At 38.1% G+C, this 19,233-nt stretch overlaps 1 protein-coding gene across 1 annotated transcript in view; it reads right to left on the bottom strand.

Annotated features, from left to right (window-relative positions):
* GNAQ (G protein subunit alpha q) overlaps positions 1 to 19,233 on the bottom strand; it is a 327,817-nt gene that overhangs the window by 90,632 nt on the left and 217,952 nt on the right. Inside the window, exon 3 of the mRNA XM_030919268.1 lies at positions 11,797 to 11,951. Coding sequence (XP_030775128.1) covers positions 11,797 to 11,951 — 155 coding nt within the window. The remainder of the gene's footprint in view (positions 1 to 11,796; positions 11,952 to 19,233) is intronic.

Below are 19,233 nucleotides of genomic sequence, written 5' to 3'. Positions count from 1 at the left end.
GATGATAATCCTCAAAACATTCTTTTGTGTAGTATGGCTGCACTGCATGAAAGACTTAACAGAAATCATGCCCATTAGTTCACACCTTGTAACAGATAAATTCTTCACATGTTGAACTTCAGGATAATCTCTGGCTGAAGAAAACTAAATTCACAAACAGGACATAATCCACTACTTTAAATGATTAAAATATATGACAGAAGCTTCAACTTCTCTAAAATAATATGCCCAAATCAATAGTATATATAACACTTTCTCTCTTATATATGTTTTAAAAAAGATTCCACTTGTTCCTTAATTTTAACATTTTATCAATAACAGTTTTGAGTTGACCTTCAAATTAATTTATGCTCCCACTTGACATGAATGAAAACTGATTTTAAAAAGTATCCTTTTTAAAATTAAAAAGAACCCCCTGCCAACCTACGACTGGAAGAGTAACTGAAAATCTAGACGAAGAATAGCACAGAAATTAAAAATTCAAGTGCTTTGTTTTCTCTTAAATGAAGGAAACAAAAAATTAAAATTTAGAGATATGAGCTTGCAGGTAAAACATATCACATTACAGCTAGGGTTAATAAATTTTATAAGCCAGGTGTGGTGGCATTTGCCTACAGTCCCAGGTAGTTGGAAGGCTGTGAAGCAGAAAGATTGCTTAAACCCAGGAGTTTCAGGGTGTAACCACTGCACTCCAGCTTGGGCAACATAGTAAGACCCTGACTCTAAATACATATATTAAAGTTAGAGGCATACAACCCTCAGTAATTACATCAAAAGGCAAAAGGTACCTGTGGGTAGTTAAGTATGAACAGAAATCTCTGAAATGTCATACAAATCAGACCAGACACAATAAGATAAATGAAATAGCAGCTTGGGGCATTCAATGTAGCATGACATGGGGTGTGTGTTGGAGGTTGGGGAGCTGTTTAACCCCCATGTAAGGGCCTCCCATGGAGAGGCTGCATTTATAACAAATTTGCAGTTCACACCAAATACTAAGATTAAGTCATGGCACAGAAAATGATTCTGGGTAGGTCTTCACATTTTTAATTATTGAAAAGAAGGTTAGAAAAATGAGGTCGACTTCATTTAAAAAAATTAAGAAGACCTCATTGTGAGAGGAACAGTCTTTGGGGAGTTGAAAGCTAGATCATGCCATGAGATGGTATCTGACACTGTCAAAAGCACTGGAAGCTAAAGAGAAATCAGAAACACACAGTTACCATGCAGTTGCTATATGACCACAAAGGTCCATAGGAAAAAAGTGAAAAAAAAAAATTGTAAAGTAACCTGCAAAAACAAATGAACAAGTAATAGTTTTGCAAAACTGCTATCCTGAGGGGACAGTCAAGGAGAGATTTTGGTTGCATGACCTACTCTAGTCCCTTCCTCATCTGGCAAATCCTGTGGCAGATGGGAGCCTGGCTGGTAGTCTGGTTAGGATGGTTAGCGGCAGAAGATTGCTTACTCCACAAACACTTCCATCTCCTAAAAAGCTCATTTTGCAGAGAACGAATCAACTTTCCTTTTTCCTTTTTGATACCTGGCATACATGTTAGAGTTCAAAGATGTGCAGCATTTATTAACAGGCATTCTGTTCATAAGAAGTTTACTTTTTTTTTTTTTTGAGACGGAGTCTCGCTCTGTCGCCCAGGCTGCAGTGCAGTGGCGCAATCTCGGCTCACTGCAACCTCTGCCTCCTGGGTTCAAGTGATTCTCCTGCCTCAGCCTCCTGAGTAGCTGGGATTACATGTAAGCACCACCATGCCTGGCTAATTTTTGTGTTTTTAGTAGAGATGGGGTTTCACCTTGTTGGTCAGGCTGGTCTCGAACTCCTGACCTCGTCATCCGCCCACCTTGGCCTCCCAAAGTGCTGGGATTACAGGCATGAGCCACCGCGCCCGGCCAAGCAGTTTGCTTTTAATACAAAGTTGCAGGTTCAAAACAAAGATCACTCAGTGGTATCAGGTGGGTTATAATCCTATCGTTTTTGAAAGCTGTTCAAGGGAGACCATTCTGGAGGATAAAAGAGAAGTCTTCGAGATTATGCATTTCAATTTGCCTCTACCAAAGAACTAACCCAATCTAGAAAAATAAGATTTTTAAAACTAAATTAAATATCTCCTAAAAAGATTCTATCACTGTATTTGGTAAATAGTTTCATTATCTTATGAATCTGAAAGTCTGATGTAAAGAGAACACTAGTGCCAAATAGGGAAAGGGCCAGACATCTAAGTGTCTGCCAGACAGATGCCAGGGCCAGGGCTGGGCTCACAGCAATAGATTCTCAGGTATAGTGCTCAAAAAAATAAATCAACTTTGTAATTGAAAATGAAAACAAAACAATAGCAATGAGACAGAAAGAGAGAAAAGAAAGAAGGAAGTCTTTTTCAATTTGCCTATTTGGCTTTGTTAATTTATTCACCTTTTATATATGACAACTGTCAAAGCTATTGATTAATTTTGATACAATTCTAAAACATATCAAGAAATAGCTGAAGATTACTTTTTAATTCTGGTCTGCCTGCCTTGAAATTGGGTGGTGATGCTTAATTCAGTTAATTTACACATATTTATTGGGAATCTGTTATACATTAAACTCTAATGCAGTGTGTTAGATGGAGGGAGACTGGCACAGAGAACTGGTACAAAATATGTTAAAATACCTTCTTTGCCTTTAGGGATTTCAGTCTACCTGTGAAGCAAAGAGAGCACCGATGAATCAATTAAGAAACAATTAAGTGCCAAATTGTGAGCTGCTAATGATGAATGCAACAGGAAGGGAGAGATGATTATGAACTGTAGTCACTGGAGAATAGTGTGCAGTAGAGGTGGGGGATGGGTTACTCTGTGCAGGCAGAATGGGATTTGAACAGGCAGAAAAGGAGAGATGAGAAGAAATTAGGAAAGGTACAGAATTTCCTTTTTCCTCTATCATTCATTCAACAACTTTTATGGAAAGTCTACAATAAGCTAGGCCCTATGCTTAGGCTGAGCGTGAACTACAAAGGAAAAAAGACACAAATCATGTCCTCAAGGAGATTACAGTCTGGCAATGAAGATAAACGTGTTATAAATAACCATACTACAATGCAGATGTAATGTGGGTCAAAAGAGAAGTTCCAGTGATTGCAGCCAAGAGCAATGAGCAACAGGTCATACTGATTTAAGTGGGTGTCCCGTGGTCATGTCAGTTATGTCACCTTAATTTGGATATTGGTTCTGTGAGATTAGAACTTTCGTTTTGACAAGGATGATCAGGTCTGGAGAGCTGGTCATGCTAACATGAGTTAGTGTAAACTAATTATAAATCAAAATTCAATTCATTATTTTAAACTGAAAAGACTTTAACCTGGTAATGAACTCAAGAATACCAGAGTCAGCAAGGCTTCTTGGGAAGTGGGGAGTCAAAAAAGGTGCTGAATGACCTTATGGGTTACATGAAGACAGCAAGATTCTTTGGTTCCCCTGTGACTGGAAGTGGGATGGGGTTGTCTTCTAGTCATGTGCATGTTCTATTAGCCCTCTTACAAAAGACTGTCACTCCTATCTCTGCTTCAATTGATTGCTAAATCCTATGAAACCCTCTCATCAGCTGCAACATACCACCATACCATACCAGACACTACGAGTCAAGCACATATGACACATAATCCTTGCACTCAGAAGCCAAATCAACTCAATGAACATTTCTGGTCATTCATGCCATTTTTAGTGCTAGACATGCTTTGTGTGGCATTTAGTGGTACTTCCAGGAAATATGATCTAGAACTTTCTGTTGCTCACTTCCTAACAAATGTCTCATTGTGCAAAGCAGTATTTCTAGAGGACTGCTGAAGGAATGCAGGCCATCGCTTCACTCAGTACTCTAAAAGATATCTCTGGGTTGATTCAGAGTATCAGAGTCTTAAACTAGGTTTTATCTAAAGGGCATAAGCAGAATGCTACTGCATTTTAATAGTCATTCTTCACCTCTAACAGGGGTTTGAATTTGTGTGTGTGTGAGAATGAAAATCAGACAGTTAATATAAATATTTTAGGACTTTTGGACCATATGATCTCTGTTACAACTATCTGACTCTCCCGTTGGGTCCAAGGCAGCTATACACAATTCATAAACAAATGAGCATGGCTATGTTCCAACCAAACTTTATTTATAAAAATAGGCAGCAGGCCAAATTTGGTCTGCAGGTTTGCTAATCCCTGTTCTACTAGGCACATCATCAACCTTATTAAAGACTGTGGAAAGGCCTACAAAGAAGAGGCCAAACTACTCAATGTCCAAACAAACGTCCCGCTAAAATGTGAGCGAATAGCAAACTGACTTGCCCACATCCACTTTGCCCTTTAGGCAGAGTGAACAAATGATAAACTGGGGCTAATCCCAGCCCTTTTTCCTGGTCCTTCTCTGTAATAAAGGTTAGAGGAGAGTTAAGCATATCTAAGCCTTATCTTTTTATCTCTAAGAGCATTCTGAGAAGGGAATAATAAAGACCACATCTTAGAATCATCAGCATTCACTGAGGAAGACAAATGCAGGGCTTTTTGTTTGTTGTTTTACTAAAGATTGGAAAATGTGGCCCACTAGATAACAAAACATGAAGAGAATTAAATATGTCACTCAAGTGAAAAGAATGACACTTTTGTTATTATTGTCACTCTAAAAAAGAGCAAACATATGCAAGGTCAATGCCCTCTTCTGACCTGGCTAAATATAGCATTTTTAGTAATTTAATCATGTAGAGAATAATTTCTCTGTTCATTATATTTCCAGGTAAATTTTAAGGTGTCAGGTTTTCATTTGACTGCATAGGATAATGACTTCTCAGATAAAGGGAGTCTACTGCAGCAGAATCAAAGGACTTCAGAATTTAGGAGGAGAATTTAAGGATTACATATCACATGTAATCCATGTCTGAGGAAAGTGAGGCTTAGTCAATGCCCCCGAGGTAGTGAGTAGCAGAGGGAATTCCAGCTGGACCTTGACCTAATATTCACACCATACAATGGTCTTATCTGCCTTCAAAAGCCTGGAGTAGGCTTAAACTTTTTCAAAAAAACTGTCAGAGGAAAGCTGTTTGACTCATCAGTCAGCAACTTTTTAGCAAGGTACTTCCTCTTCAAGAAGGACTGGCCCTAAGTCAGGTGGATGTGTGTTACCCTATCCTTGAAATGCCTTTTGTTAAATTCAACATGGCACATAATATACTGGTGCAAGTTCATAATCAGACTCAAGAAATGTAAGCATGCGTTTAGAAGGTGAAACTCCAATGTTGACTTATGCCAAAAAGCCAATCTACTCATGTTCTTTATGGTCTCCAGATCACGTGGAAATTTCAAGAAGGTGTCTGATCTACCCAACTCCCTGGAGGGGAATTCGGTGAAGTAAGATTAGAAATTATTTGGTCTCTTAAGGCAAACACAGCTACAGTAGATTAGCCAAAGCCTGCATATGAGGCCTTTTCTCACTATATGCCAATGTGATTGAGACTTGTGTCCTCTGGTTAATGTCAGGGAGATTTTGGTAGTGTAGGCAGTGACCTCATTTGACCTGATGTCTCAGTATATTAAAGTAGGTGGTGAAATCTAGGGGGAAAAAAGTGAACCTATAACCATCTGTTTTTTGTGCTCTTTAATAGTTTTCAGAGCCTTCAGGCTTTTTATCAATAACAAAAAAGTTAATAAAGTAATCTACAAAACTCCCTAGGATCTTAGAATGCTTTTTATTCTTTCATTAAATAGAATTGGAAGAATTCACCAAATTAAGGCCAATTGCAAATGTATCCACAACTGCTTATCCATTATCTGGAATTTCCCATCTCCTTGGTTCTATCATTGCTGCCTGTCCTTTGAGTCATCTGATTACTTACTATGATAGGCAAGTTGGCTAATCAAAGTAGAAGGGAAGCTCAAATCATTTTATTGTGTCCTTCTCACTGGTTCCAGTAAAAAGGGATTGGCTGGATTTTGGGGAAGAGGTCGGTTGAGAGATAAAGACTGTAGGTTAAAACAAAGAAATAACATTCCTGAATTATTTGTGACTTAGAACATCTTCCATGTTAGTACGGATAACTGCTGCTTATCTAAACATGGCTAACTTTTCATAATGATAACCAAAAACCTGTTGGGTTTGTTTTCCAGTCAATTTTATATAATTTTCCTTCTTGACTTTATAAATATGAAACTATCTGTAGACAACATATTGATAAAGATTAATAATTTGTTCTTTATGGTAAGTGATTTATAAAACACCTAATCATAGGTATTTATCTACTGATTCATCTATCTATCCATCTATCTTATCTAAAAACTGTCAATCACCTATCTATCTATCAATCATTCATCCATCCATCCAACCATCCATCCATCCTATGTGAGGTTGTATTTCAGTGGTTAAAAGCTTGGGCTCTGGAAGAAGCAAATTTGAATTCAACTCCTACTGCATTCACTTACTGAGTATGTGGCCTTGAACAAATTATTCAGTCTGAATCCTAGTTTCCTCTTCTGTTAGATGGGGATGCTAATAACTATCTACCATTGCAGGTGACTTTGAGGATGAAATAACACATGTCAATGACTAAGCACAGAATCTAACATATAGTAAATATTCAGTAAATAGCAGCTATTATTGTCTTTAATAAGGCTTTTCAGATCCCAGACCTTCAACAACAGCAGGAAACAAGACTTGAATGCCTTCAGTTCTGAACCTTCATAATCTTTAACAGCCAAAGAGAGATGGTGCCTATACCACGGTCATTAAAATGGTAGAAATTACCCATCTATTATTTCATGAAATAATCACTTGTGAAAGTCAAACATGAGCACTGCTGTCAGGAACTGAGGGTAGAGGAGAGAGGCACTTCAGTAAATGTGACGACAGAAATAAAAGAGATATGCACACAGTGTTAAGACAGATGACACAGTGACTTACTGTCACTGGTGTTGGTCAAGGCTTTCAGAAAGGGTGACTCTTGAGTCGGGTCTTAAAGGATGAATAGGAGTTCATTAGAGAGAAAAGAAGACAGGCACGCTTGGCCTCTGCTCCCAGTATTTTTTGTAAGTCGCTTGCACTGAATCTCACAACCACCAGAGTTGTGGACAGAACTGCTATTACACGACAACCTTTAAGCAGGTGTGTGTGGCAGGGAGATTCTCCTAATACCAGAAACTTAGATGTTATATATTCCCTAAATCTACTCTGAAGACCTGCCACTAGAGACAGGCAGCGCCAAAAGAAGCTGGTCCTAAGTTCAGAAATATTTCTGTAAGGTGGTGATATTCTGAATAAGAAATTAGGTCCAGAATAACAATGAAGTATGTTTCAATTATAAAGACAGGAACAACATAGAAACCCTATATGAAGAAAAGGAGGCAAGATAACATACTGAAGATGTACTAGGGTAATATACACAAAAAAGTCAGAAAGGAAAAGGGATAACAATTATCTCAAACATAGAGAAAGGAATTATTCTGAGTTATTTGTGAACATGATTTTTAGTACTGGGAAATCCGCAATGTTTAATATATGGGACCTACATCTTTGCCAGTGCTGTCATCTTTGCCAGTTCCTGGAGCATCTGCTATGACTACGCTGGAGAAACACGTGGAACACAGCAGCAAATGAGTGACTCTATGACACCCAGGTCCTATTTCTGTTGAGAGGTTTACCTGGCTAAGGAAAATGTAAAGTGCCCACTACTAAGACGGTGAAGAATAAAGTAACTAACACTCAGGCCTCCTGGCACGGTGGGATTAAGGCAAGTCAGGCAGGTTGCTTGGGCACTGACGTGTACATGGTGCCAAAACATCCCCGGAGGAGACCTGAAATGTGGGTTTAGTTAACTCTGGTTTATACAGACAACCCCTTACATAACTGGCAGGAATACACTGATTCTACTCCCTTGGAAGTAAAGAGAGTATTCTACAGAAAACGAAAGAAACAAACCTCCTTCCCTCAGTTTCACTTAGCTAAGGTGACCAAACGTCCCTGCCTGTCCTGGAGAGTCTCAGTTTATGCCTGCTGTTTCACTATAATTATTAATACAGCCTCCTCTTTCTCAATGTGTCCTGGTTCAGATGATTAATCAAATAGCTGAAGAGACAAAATCTTCTATGCAGAAGAATGCCAATGTAGACCAACTGATACACCAACTGATAAAAGAGGAAAATAATTATTTTATGAATTCCAATGGAATTATTAAATCTGGCAAGAATTACCAGTTGGAAATAAAACTATCAGATGAAGAGCTGATGAAGAACTAGAGATTGCTCAGTGACAAACTAACACGACAAGAGACAAATAAAATACAACTTTATAATGGAGAGTGCCACTACCCTGATAGTGTGGTAAATCTTAACTTCATCCACCATGGGTAAACAAGGGTACAACATCACTTATAATACATTCTAGTCACAATGTTTAACTTGAATCTAATAAAGACTTTAAATGTAACTTCTAATTTATAGTAAATCCATGAGATACAGGAGCAAACTAAATCATACTATGAGAAGCAATCAGGCAAATCTAGGCCAATCTCTTGAATATGCCAGTGAAATGCAAAATGGGTCTCTACTAGATTAAAAGAACCTTAAGGGACATAACAACCAGATGTAATGTGAAGTCCTGAAATCAACCACCTCTAGAGGACATTTTGGAAGAATTTGGGAAATCTGAATATGAACTGGGTATCGAATGATAAAAAGAAGTTAATTAATTTTAGGTATAATAATGTATTATTATTTAGGTAGGAAAATGTCCTACTTTTTTAAAAAAAGAGATACATACTGATACATCTAAGGATATAAGTACATGTTGTTAGAATTGGCTTTATTACTTCAGCATAAAGTGTGGTTAAAAAAGATTTAGGTTATGTATGTCTACATATATATATAATTTACTTTTATTTTTTATTTTTATTTTTGGAGATGGAGTCTTCCTCTGTCGCCCAGGTTGGAGCGCAGTAGTGTGACTGATCTCAATCATGGCTCACGGCAACCTCCGCCTCCTGGGTTCAACCAGTTCTCCTGTTTCGGCCTCCCGAGTAGCTGGGACTACAGGCGCACCCCACCACGCCTGGCTACTTCTTTTGTATTTTTAGTAGAGATGGGGTTTCACCATATTGGTCAGGCTGGTCTCGAACTCCTGACCTCAGGTGATCCACCCACCTCGGTCTCCCAAAGTGCTGGGATTACAGGTGTGAGCCACCATGCCTGGCCCACATATATATAATTTAGAAAATCAATGTATCCTCATTCCTACTAGGGGAATGTAGAACTATTTAAAGAACAATCATTTGAAGGAGTTTAGATCAGCCTGTGCTAGATGGCCGCATGTTTTGGTCTTGCTTTATCATAAGGAGTGTGCTCGTTTCTATGGTAGACTAAGCCTGCACTGACAGAACTCTAGGACAGCAGCTTTTCCCAGGATCACGGCACAGACAGGTCTGGAGAAACTGTCTAGGAGAGCTCCTGCCTAAGCAAGCTAGATGTGGCAGCATCCAATTCTCATACTAACTAATGGTTCCATGTCTAGAAATTCACAAATCTAAACTGAGGGTATGTCATCAGAGATATGATGAAGTCTGGTCTCAAGAACATATCCATAGTCCAATACAGGTGTCCTAGGTGCAAAGAGGACTCTCTCAGAAGGTCCATCCCAGGAGGAGGAGGCAAACCCTAAGGGGGGAGATGTAACCCTAGTAAGCACACAATTACTAGATACTAGGGGCCTCTGACTGCCCAGTAGCAGGACTCTCTGTAGGGAGAACAGTTACAGATGACAGGTAAAGAGTAGACCAGGTAGGGAGGGGAGAGATACGACTGAAACTAAAAAGATAGAGCTTAGAAGAAAAATGATGCAAGGTGAAGAATTTATCAGTAAATGTAACTTGGGGGGCTCTGACGGCCCAGTAGCGGACTCTCTGTAGGGAGAACAGTTACAGATGACAGGTAAAGAATACAACAGGTAGGGAGGGGAAAAGATAAGACTGAAACTAAAAGTTAAAAGATAGAGGTTAGAAGAAAAATGATGCAAGGTTAAGAATTTATCAGTAAATGTAACTTTATAATGGAGGATGAGTTAGTCTTAAAGGCTAGGGCAAGACATCATAGTAGCAAAGTGAGAAACAGAGAGGAGTTAAGAGAGAGCCAGAGAGATTCAGAGCTGAGGGTGGAGGGTAAATAAGCAGATAGGAGAGACACAATGAATGGGAACAGGGAATGATGGATGAGACACAGCAGCAACATGGGGAGATAGATGGAATCTGAAATGGCAAAAGAAACAGAAGGACAGAGGGGGCAGGAGTAAAAAAGACAGTTGGTCAAAGGTTGAGGGGGCAGAATTTAGAACAGACAAGAGCTGAATGCATCTTTTTCATCTCTGTACTCACTGAAACTTATACAGTGGGAGCCCAGGAGGAAGGAACAAAGGGACAAAGGACAGAGGGAAGGAGAAGAGCCAAATGGAAGGCAAGCAGGCAGGAAAGCAGAAGAGAAAGACCAGAAATGAGAAGAACTATATGAACGTGTGGAAGGACGATGAAAGGAAGAATGAAGAAAGCACACATTTCAGAGGCTCGCAAGGGGGTTAATACTAGTTAAAATATTAACTACTACAAATACAGTGCTCATGAGCATTGTGCCACACTTCAGAATGGCATAATTCAAATTTACCATAAGAATACAAGAAATAGTTTGATCAGGCAACATTTCTGTGGCTGATGTGAATCATATCTTATATAAATGCCTCGAATTAAGAGTAAAAGCATGACAATTTTACTGAAAAAAACAGTCATATAGCTCTTAGAATCTTCTGAGTGATGTCAGAATACTTCTGAGTGATGTCAAGCAGCCTATCAGGGCCTCTTATTTTCCCCATGGGCCCGCTTTCATCCAGTGGATCACTTTATCATATGAACTGGCATAAGGCTGATGATTATTTTCTACCCATTCTTCTGTCTGCCCAGAACCAAAACACAAGAGGCAGATGCTGTATTAATATAACTAATGTAGACAGAAACCTGGCTAAATACTACCAAAAGAAAACTCGGTATTCAGGTGCCTGGTTATCTACATTGCTGACTACATCGATCACATTAATCCAATGATTGCCAAATCTTTACTTCCTTTCTGTTAGGTGAGATTTATTGCAGAGAAGTAACAGATTTCTAGGATGCAAATCTTTCCCAGGAAATGAGTTTGAATGACAGCTCACAAAATAATTCTGGAATTAGAAATTAGACTCACATGCAATTTTCATGCAAAGGAAAACCTATCCATCAACATAATAGTGGTTCCCAGAAAGCAGTCAAGTTCTGGATCTGAAAACTGGAAACCAGGAAGTCTCATGTTTTAAGAAGCCATAATCAAACATATTTTTTCTTTGCAGTTGCTAATGTGTGTAGGTGTTTTCTAGCACATGAATAAGATTGGATTTTGCATCAAAAATTATTATTACAAGATTTCAAATCACAATGGCATACTAGTTTGAGAGAGAATTGCTAGTTTGCAATTTGGGGGAGGAGATAGGTTGGTGAAATCAGATTCCTAGAGTCTTCAGTTTGTTTTTCAAACAGAAAACAGTAAAAGAAATATTCTCCCTGACTCATGATACTAGTCCCTGATAATCTAATTTAGATTTATGAGGTTGGCATAAGTTCAATATCTATGCTCCCTAACTTTTGAAGTTTGAATCGTGTATGACATACACAGGACAGAATAAAGAAGTTATGATAATCACAAAACCTCCACATGGAAGTAAAGAGAAAAATCCATAGGGCCTCCTGGAAAGATACTCACTATTTGGTAGAGTCAGATAATTGATATTCTCGTCGTCTATCATAGCATTCCTGGATTCCAGGATCATTCCATAAACTCTTTATTGCATCTACATATGGATTCTCAAAAGCAGACACCTTCTCCACATCAACTTCTCGAACTAATTGTGCATGAGCCTGTTTAAATAAAAAAAAAGGCAATTTTAATAATCTACTACTTTCCAAATTTTCTTTGCTTTTGCTTTGCATATTACATTACATACAATTCAGGTAACATCTTCCTTCATATACTGGTCTTTAAACTGGTTTAAAATAAAGTCATGTTTCATATATTTTGTTTTTCTTAGCGAGAACTCAGTCCCAAATCTTTCCCTCTAGAGTAAACTTTGATGTTACTTAGATTTGATTAGAGGAAACTAGAGGAAGGTGGCATATTCAGCTCTCCCATCAGAACAATGAGAAAGTTATGCTTACACATACCACTATTTTTACATATTATCATAATCCTAAAATATTATTATTAAAAGAAAAGGAGGCAGGAGTAATTATTCCTCTATGTTTATAGTTTATTATAATCTAACATATAATATAGTCAGCTTATGGGTGTTGTATGTCTAAGCAGAAACTCAATCAGAATCCTAAACTAATCAGGATTAGCTTCTCTAGTTCACTTTTAGAATAGTGTGTAAAACCATTAGAAGAACAATTAATAGTAGTAATTTAATCTGGACAACAATGACAATTACCTCTCCACTCTTATGCACCCAAACTTTCAAAATATTTGTTTTTTATCTGTCTTATCTACATTATCAGATTGAGTACCCCCATTCAATCTTTTAACAATGTAAAAGAACTTGGTTATATTCATTTAGCAGGAAGGAGATAAAGAGATTAAAAAATTTTTAAATAAGATTGCAATGAAAATATTTTATGGTCAACCCTCAAATTAGCCGGAATACACCACTGCCTAACAATCAAAATTAAACTAGGATTTATGGAATGCAATATATATACACAAAGTATACATACAGAAATATGCAACTAAACACAAATAACTAATAGTGTTGGACACTGGAGGCAGACAGTTGATAATTACTGAAACAGTACTGATTTTGTGCAGAAATACAAACTTCTAAACAAGGTTAGTGAATGGCTATCATGATGACATCATGGCCAAACTATTCATTTCACAGAATATTAAGCAGACAGAATGTTAATAAATGTAATCCAGTTAGGCCCTGTCTGGTTCCCAATCTTTACCTTCCTTCTCTTCTCTTGTGTGGGAACGGCCCCATGCCAATAGACTAATCTTGACTTAAGGTTTTAGGAAGCTCAACACACTGAGACTGAAGAAATCACCTTTCTTATTTGTTCTGTTCTGTGACAATTGGATCTAGTAACTGAGAAGCCCTAGCGCTTGCTGGTATTCTGATTCTGGAAAATGAATCCCTGTAGCTGCTTTCTGTCCTGAGTCCCTGTGTAGGCAACCTTCCATGTTACCCCACCTACGATCTTACCAGCCTGGAGTCCTGTTCCTGAATCCCACGCCAGGTGGGGCCCACCTCCATTATCGTTCCCCTCTGAGACTCTCCCTTTGAAAACAGAGCATCACTGGCCCCTCAATGAATCCCCACTGCTGTGCTCTGCCTCTTAGGCGTGTAATATTTGTTGTCTTTCTCTTTAATCATGGTTCAAATTCCAAGTTCCAAGACAGGCTCAACACCGCATAATCAGGGCCTAGCAACGTGCCTGGCAAGTGGTAGATGTTCAACAAATATTTGTTGGTTGGTTGGAAGGAAAGAAGGAAAGAAGGAAGGAAGGGAAAGAGGGAAGGGGAGAGAGGAAGGGAGGGAGGAAGGGAGGAAGGGAGGGAGGAAGGTAGGAAGGGAGGGAGGGAGGGAGGGAGGAAGGTAGGAAGGAAGGGAGGGAGGGAGGGAGGGAGGGAGGGAGGGAAGAACTGAACTACACTAGAAATTAGGAATTCTAACTTCTTTTTTTTTTTTTTTTTTTTTTTTTTTTTTTTTGAGACGGAGTCTCGCTCTGTCGCCCAAGCTGGAGTGCAGTGGCCGGATCTCAGCTCACTGCAAGCTCCGCCTCCCGGGTTTACGCCATTCTCTCGCCTCAGCCTCCCGAGTAGCTGGGACTACAGGCGCCCGCCATCTCGCCCGGCTAATTTTTTTGTATATTTTTTTTTTTTAGTAGAGACGGGGTTTCACCGTGTTAGCCAGGATGGTCTCGATCTCCTGACCTCGTGATCCGCCCGTCTCGGCCTCCCAAAGTGCTGGGATTACAGGCTTGAGCCACCGCGCCCGGCCAGGAATTCTAACTTCTAATTCTGGCTTTACCCATAACACTGGTTATAACCTTTAGGAGAAACTACTTTTCCTCTTTATAACTTAATTTTCTGTGTTCATAAGAAAAGGCAATTGAACCAAATCACCAAAGAGCTCATCTAGCCATAAGCTGTATGATGGTAAATATATAATGAATACACCTACAATGCATAGAGCATCAAAATGTTAAGACACTGTCCCTCTGGGAGCACCCAGTACCACTGAGCAAAACATGAACTTACTATATCACACAATAACTGTATCACACAATACAGGACAGAATGCAGTTACATATGCACATGAGCGATGCTGCAGGGGGGTGGCGTAAGTGCAACTGTGTATGGACTGAGGAGGTCAAACGAGGTGTCAGAGAGAAGATAGGATTTAGCTGGCGGGTGAAGATGAAGATGAATGACCCCTCCAAGGAAAAGCAGCATGGACAAAATAAACATGGCACTTTTTAAAAACTGTGACCGCTGTTCACAGTTAAAAGAGGCTACCTTCTTTTGACTGAAAAAAAAAAAATTGTCTTGTGAGAAAGTTTCATGTTGACTCTGAATTCAAATTAATCTCTACACTATAAACTTTTGTCTCTGCTATAAACCCATTACTCAGAAGTCAACCTCCATCAAAACTAAGAGAGAATATTGCCCTCAAAAACAGAGCAATCACCATGTTGCCTTCACCCAAGTTGGAATTTCTAAGTCACTTTTACTGCCTCCTAAGCTTTGTTATCTCATTCCATCCTTGCTGTTTTGGAAAATGACATTCAAATATAATCAACCATAATTTGCATTTATGTAAGAGCTTTCATCTCAGATTCTCTAAGTTATTTAAAAGTATGACAGCATTTTACAAAATACATACAGATTTTTTTTAATTGTGCATATAAACGTTCCCAATAGAAAGGCAATACTCTCAATTTCTTGTTTAAAAAAAAAAAAAACTTCTGTATGTGGAAACAGTATTTTTTAGTACGTTAGAGTAGGAAGATAAATTAGACCCTTTTTTCTATTTGTCCAAATGTCAAATGTGAAATAGTAGTAAAAATTTTAAGTAGTTATGCTAAATTAAACAATTATTAATGAAAAAGACAATGATGAAAAGGTAAAAACTCAACTCAAATATTACAAATAACAAGTCAATTACAATAGACTATCCTGTTTATTTTGAACATTGTGCACAGAAAAGCAAGGGAGGGCCAGCCGTGCTGGCTCATGCCTGTAATCCTAGCACTTTGGAAGGCTGAGGCAGAAGGATCACTTGAGGCCAGGAGTTCAAGACCAGCCTGGGCAACATGACAAGACCCCATCTCTATTAAAAATACAAAAATTAGCCGAGCGTGGTGGTATGTGCCTGTAGTCCCAGCTACTTGGGAGGCTAAGGCAGCAGGATCACTTGAGCCCAGGAGTTCAAGGTTACAGTGAGCTATGATCACGCCACTGCATTCCAGCCTAGGTAACAGAGAGAAATACCATCTCTACAAAAAAAAAAAAAAAAAAAAAAAACCTAGTATGATTTAATGAATCACATAAACAAAACGTAAAATATAATTCTATTTCATTTTAAGTTACAATTAAAATATACTGGGTGGAAATATTAAATGATGAATGCTAGCTTTCAGAATTCTTAGCAAGCTGATGGCAAGGCTTAGAGGGAACATTGTGAGAACTAAGTAGCTATGCTCAGGAACTCTGGCAGAATTCCAGGGAAAGACCACATGGAAACCGCAAGATGTGCCAATGTGGTAATGTCTTGTTTTCAGAATTCAGTCGTCATAAAATTCAGGTAAATCTTAGATGTGCTGATGTTTCCATATTTGCTTCTGCAAAGGGAAGGAGGAACTGAGGTCCTACCACAGTGGGTCTTGCCCTGCCTACAGCAGGCCAAGCCTTTAGGTGAAATGAAAAAGATCTCATAGTCACTTTGGAAGAATTTTCAAAATCTCATTAACAGCTTGAAGGCGGCTTTAGACTGGAATGTCACACCTACCCAGAAGTAGAAAGCCAAATGGTAATTTCCACATTTGCGGAAGCTCTTAGACACAAATATCCAGCTTATTAGACCTGCTCTGTCTGAAGGGATGCCCAACAACACACAGAGGACCTCAAAATCAGAAAGAGTACAAGCCAGCATCAGAGTTCATCTCAATTCTGAACTGCAGCACACATCTTCCTACTTTTTTTCTAAGTGCTTATTTCCTTTTGGCATTTGACTCTAAAGAAAAAAATCACAAACTCCTAAATGAACTGTGGAAAAAAAAAACAACCCTCAGCCTTTTTGGTTTTGTTTTCTTCTGCTCAAAGGAAGTACAGAGTGAAATGATGGATGCTGAGACAAGACTGACTGTGTTGTAAATCCACTTCCACCAGTACTAGCTGACTGTGATCTTGTACAAGTTATTTAACATCCTCAACCTCTGCTTCCTAATTACCTCCCTCTCATAACTCATTAAATGAATGTAATAATAGCACTTATTTTAGAGAGTTAAATTATAGAACACATATAAAATACTTGAAGGAAGAGCCAGACACCTGAGGCTACTAGTCATTTAAAATGCAAAAAAAAAAAAAAAAAAAAAGGAAAAATAGTACAAAATAGTACAAAAAATATAAACCATGGTACATATACCTACTAGATTCTTGTGACACTGGGAAAGTCATTTAAGCCTAAATTTGCTCAAATGTGAAATTACACTCTGGAGGGCCTTATTGGATAACAGATCTCTGAGTTTTCAAATTTGCAAATACTGCTTAGCATAAAATCTCCTGCAGAAAACTTGGACATGAACTGTATTTATCAGACTGTTTCACATTTTCTGACTTCATTAGAACCTGAACAGCTGACCTTCTTTCAGGCACATTATATGCAGAGTGACAGTTGTTGCTGTATCTTTTTCTGAGCATTACTGCATAAATGACAAAGAACAGCAAAGTCATACTGAACTGCTGCTGGCTGGGTTCTCGTTGTGAGTGACTCACTCCCATAAAACAGCCTCTCCACATTTATGATTCAACATGTGGCTCAGCAAAATGAGAAATTACTACATGACACAGCCTTTTGAAGCCCCTCATGAAAATGAAAGATCTTCTGTGTGGAGTCTTTAAGTGGTAAGGATCCACTGTTTCTTCTTTGCTAAACTTCCACATCCTTCTTAAACTTGGCATTAGATGGAGACTACTGAATCTCAAATTAGTAATTCTGGGAACTACAGTAGCAAAGACGAAGAAACTTGAACAACAGCCTGACACCAAATCAGGTTTCAGTAATAACTCTGTCATGTACCAGCCCTGTGTCTTTAGACAAGTCACTCAACCTTCCTGAACCTGTTTCCTCATCTATAAGATGGAACAATTTGTTGTAGGGCTGTTAGAAAAAGTAAAAGAGATGTTTCTAAAATGCCTAGTACAAATATCATAATTACTATGAAATATTGTGGTATCTCAAAAGTACCATTAATAATAAACTATTTCAACAAATATTTATCGCTCACGTGTTAGGCAATATACAAGACACCAATAGAGAATGTATGTTAAATACAATGTTCTAGATTACAATGTTAGAGAAGAAAGTTTATTAAACTGCCACATATCCTTTCTTTAAGACTTCAGAAATTGATTTATTAACTCATTATTAAGTTTGTTCTTCTATCATTAGATTTTTAATCTTCATTATGGTCACCAAGGCAATCAAAGACTACCGTCTTTCCCAAAAAATATTTGCTGGAACTATAATTCTCCTTTTGGTTTCGCTGGCCTATAGACTTTATTTGCGCATTCTAACATAGAATGGGGATTCCTCCTTGGGTAGAGGAAATACTCCTCCTTTACTGTTTAAATTTTTTTTTTTTCTTTTCAGAGAACTCAATCTCTTTCTTGGCCCTACCACTACCATTTTCCGTGTAAATATTCTTCTATTTGGTTCTTTAACATTTTCCTTTTTCATGTTTGTCTGTAATGTCATAATTATCAGTATCAATGACATTGTAGGTCAGATGCTTGATGCAGCATGACAAAACCTACATCAAACACTTCCAGAGTATGTTGATTGATATAATTACATGATCCCATTACAAAGAATATTGCCTTCAGGTCTATAAAATCTTGGGGTACAATGTAAAATTTTGCACTCTCTGAAGTTCTACTATTATCTTCATAATTATGATGCTGTAGTATCCTAGTATGGGTGTTTGTGTGTGTGTGTGTGTGTGTGTGTGTGTATGTGTGCGCGTGCACGTTAATATCACCAAAAAAACTAGTTTATCTTCAGAGAGTTTATACAAAGTCACAGTTGATTTTAAAAAATTGAGGAGAGATTACTTTAAAGATATGTATATTCATTAAAATTCAAAACAATTAGGGTATGGTCTGTATGGCTACTTTCAAAGAGTATTTGAGGAACATTAATTATGTTAATGGAAAATTAAGTTAATTGGAATGTTAATAGTTATTTATTTGACAAATGGGTTCTGAAGCCAAAGTAAGAGAATGGGGAGAATAATGGTTATAAACAGTCAAACAGATGTCTGTGCTGCAGAACACAGGAGTTACAATAAGGCAATGGCCCTTACCTAGAAAGGTGCTATAAATCCATGAGCCTAGCATTGGGGATATTATTGGATTTTTCAAACTTGTTTGACCATGGAAGCTTTTTTTGCCTCCAGATCTGTTGACGAGACTGGTGGTGTATTAAATCATGTTTTGAAAACACTGACTAGAGACTGAGACTCCTAACAACCAACTATAGGTTGATTTTACACAAACGAAACAACTGATTGACTGATTTCTCCCCATTTTGGCATAACAGGTAAATGCCTGCTTTATAGATTCATACCGTCTTCATTTCTGAGATCACATAATGTTATGTGGTTCATTTCCTGATATTACATCTCAGAAAAAGCCTAATCATTTTAGTCTTTTGTAATGTCTGTGCTCCTACAATCTTATTAACCACAGGAGTATGTTGCTGCTGGTTTGGAATTTTATTTTATTTGACAACAGGAAAAACAGATAAAGAAGATTTCCCTGTTCAGTTGGTAGAATTCAGACAGGTGAAAAAATAAAAAGAACAAGCTCTTCGATTAAAAAAAGGCCCAAATGCTCCCAAGAATTTCAGAGTCTTACACA

Source organism: Rhinopithecus roxellana, chromosome 16 (assembly GCF_007565055.1).
Source record: "Rhinopithecus roxellana isolate Shanxi Qingling chromosome 16, ASM756505v1, whole genome shotgun sequence".
NCBI classification, from domain to species: domain Eukaryota; kingdom Metazoa; phylum Chordata; class Mammalia; order Primates; family Cercopithecidae; genus Rhinopithecus; species Rhinopithecus roxellana.
Note: the sequence above shows the minus strand (reverse complement) of the source record. Positions and strands in the feature narration are given on the sequence as shown.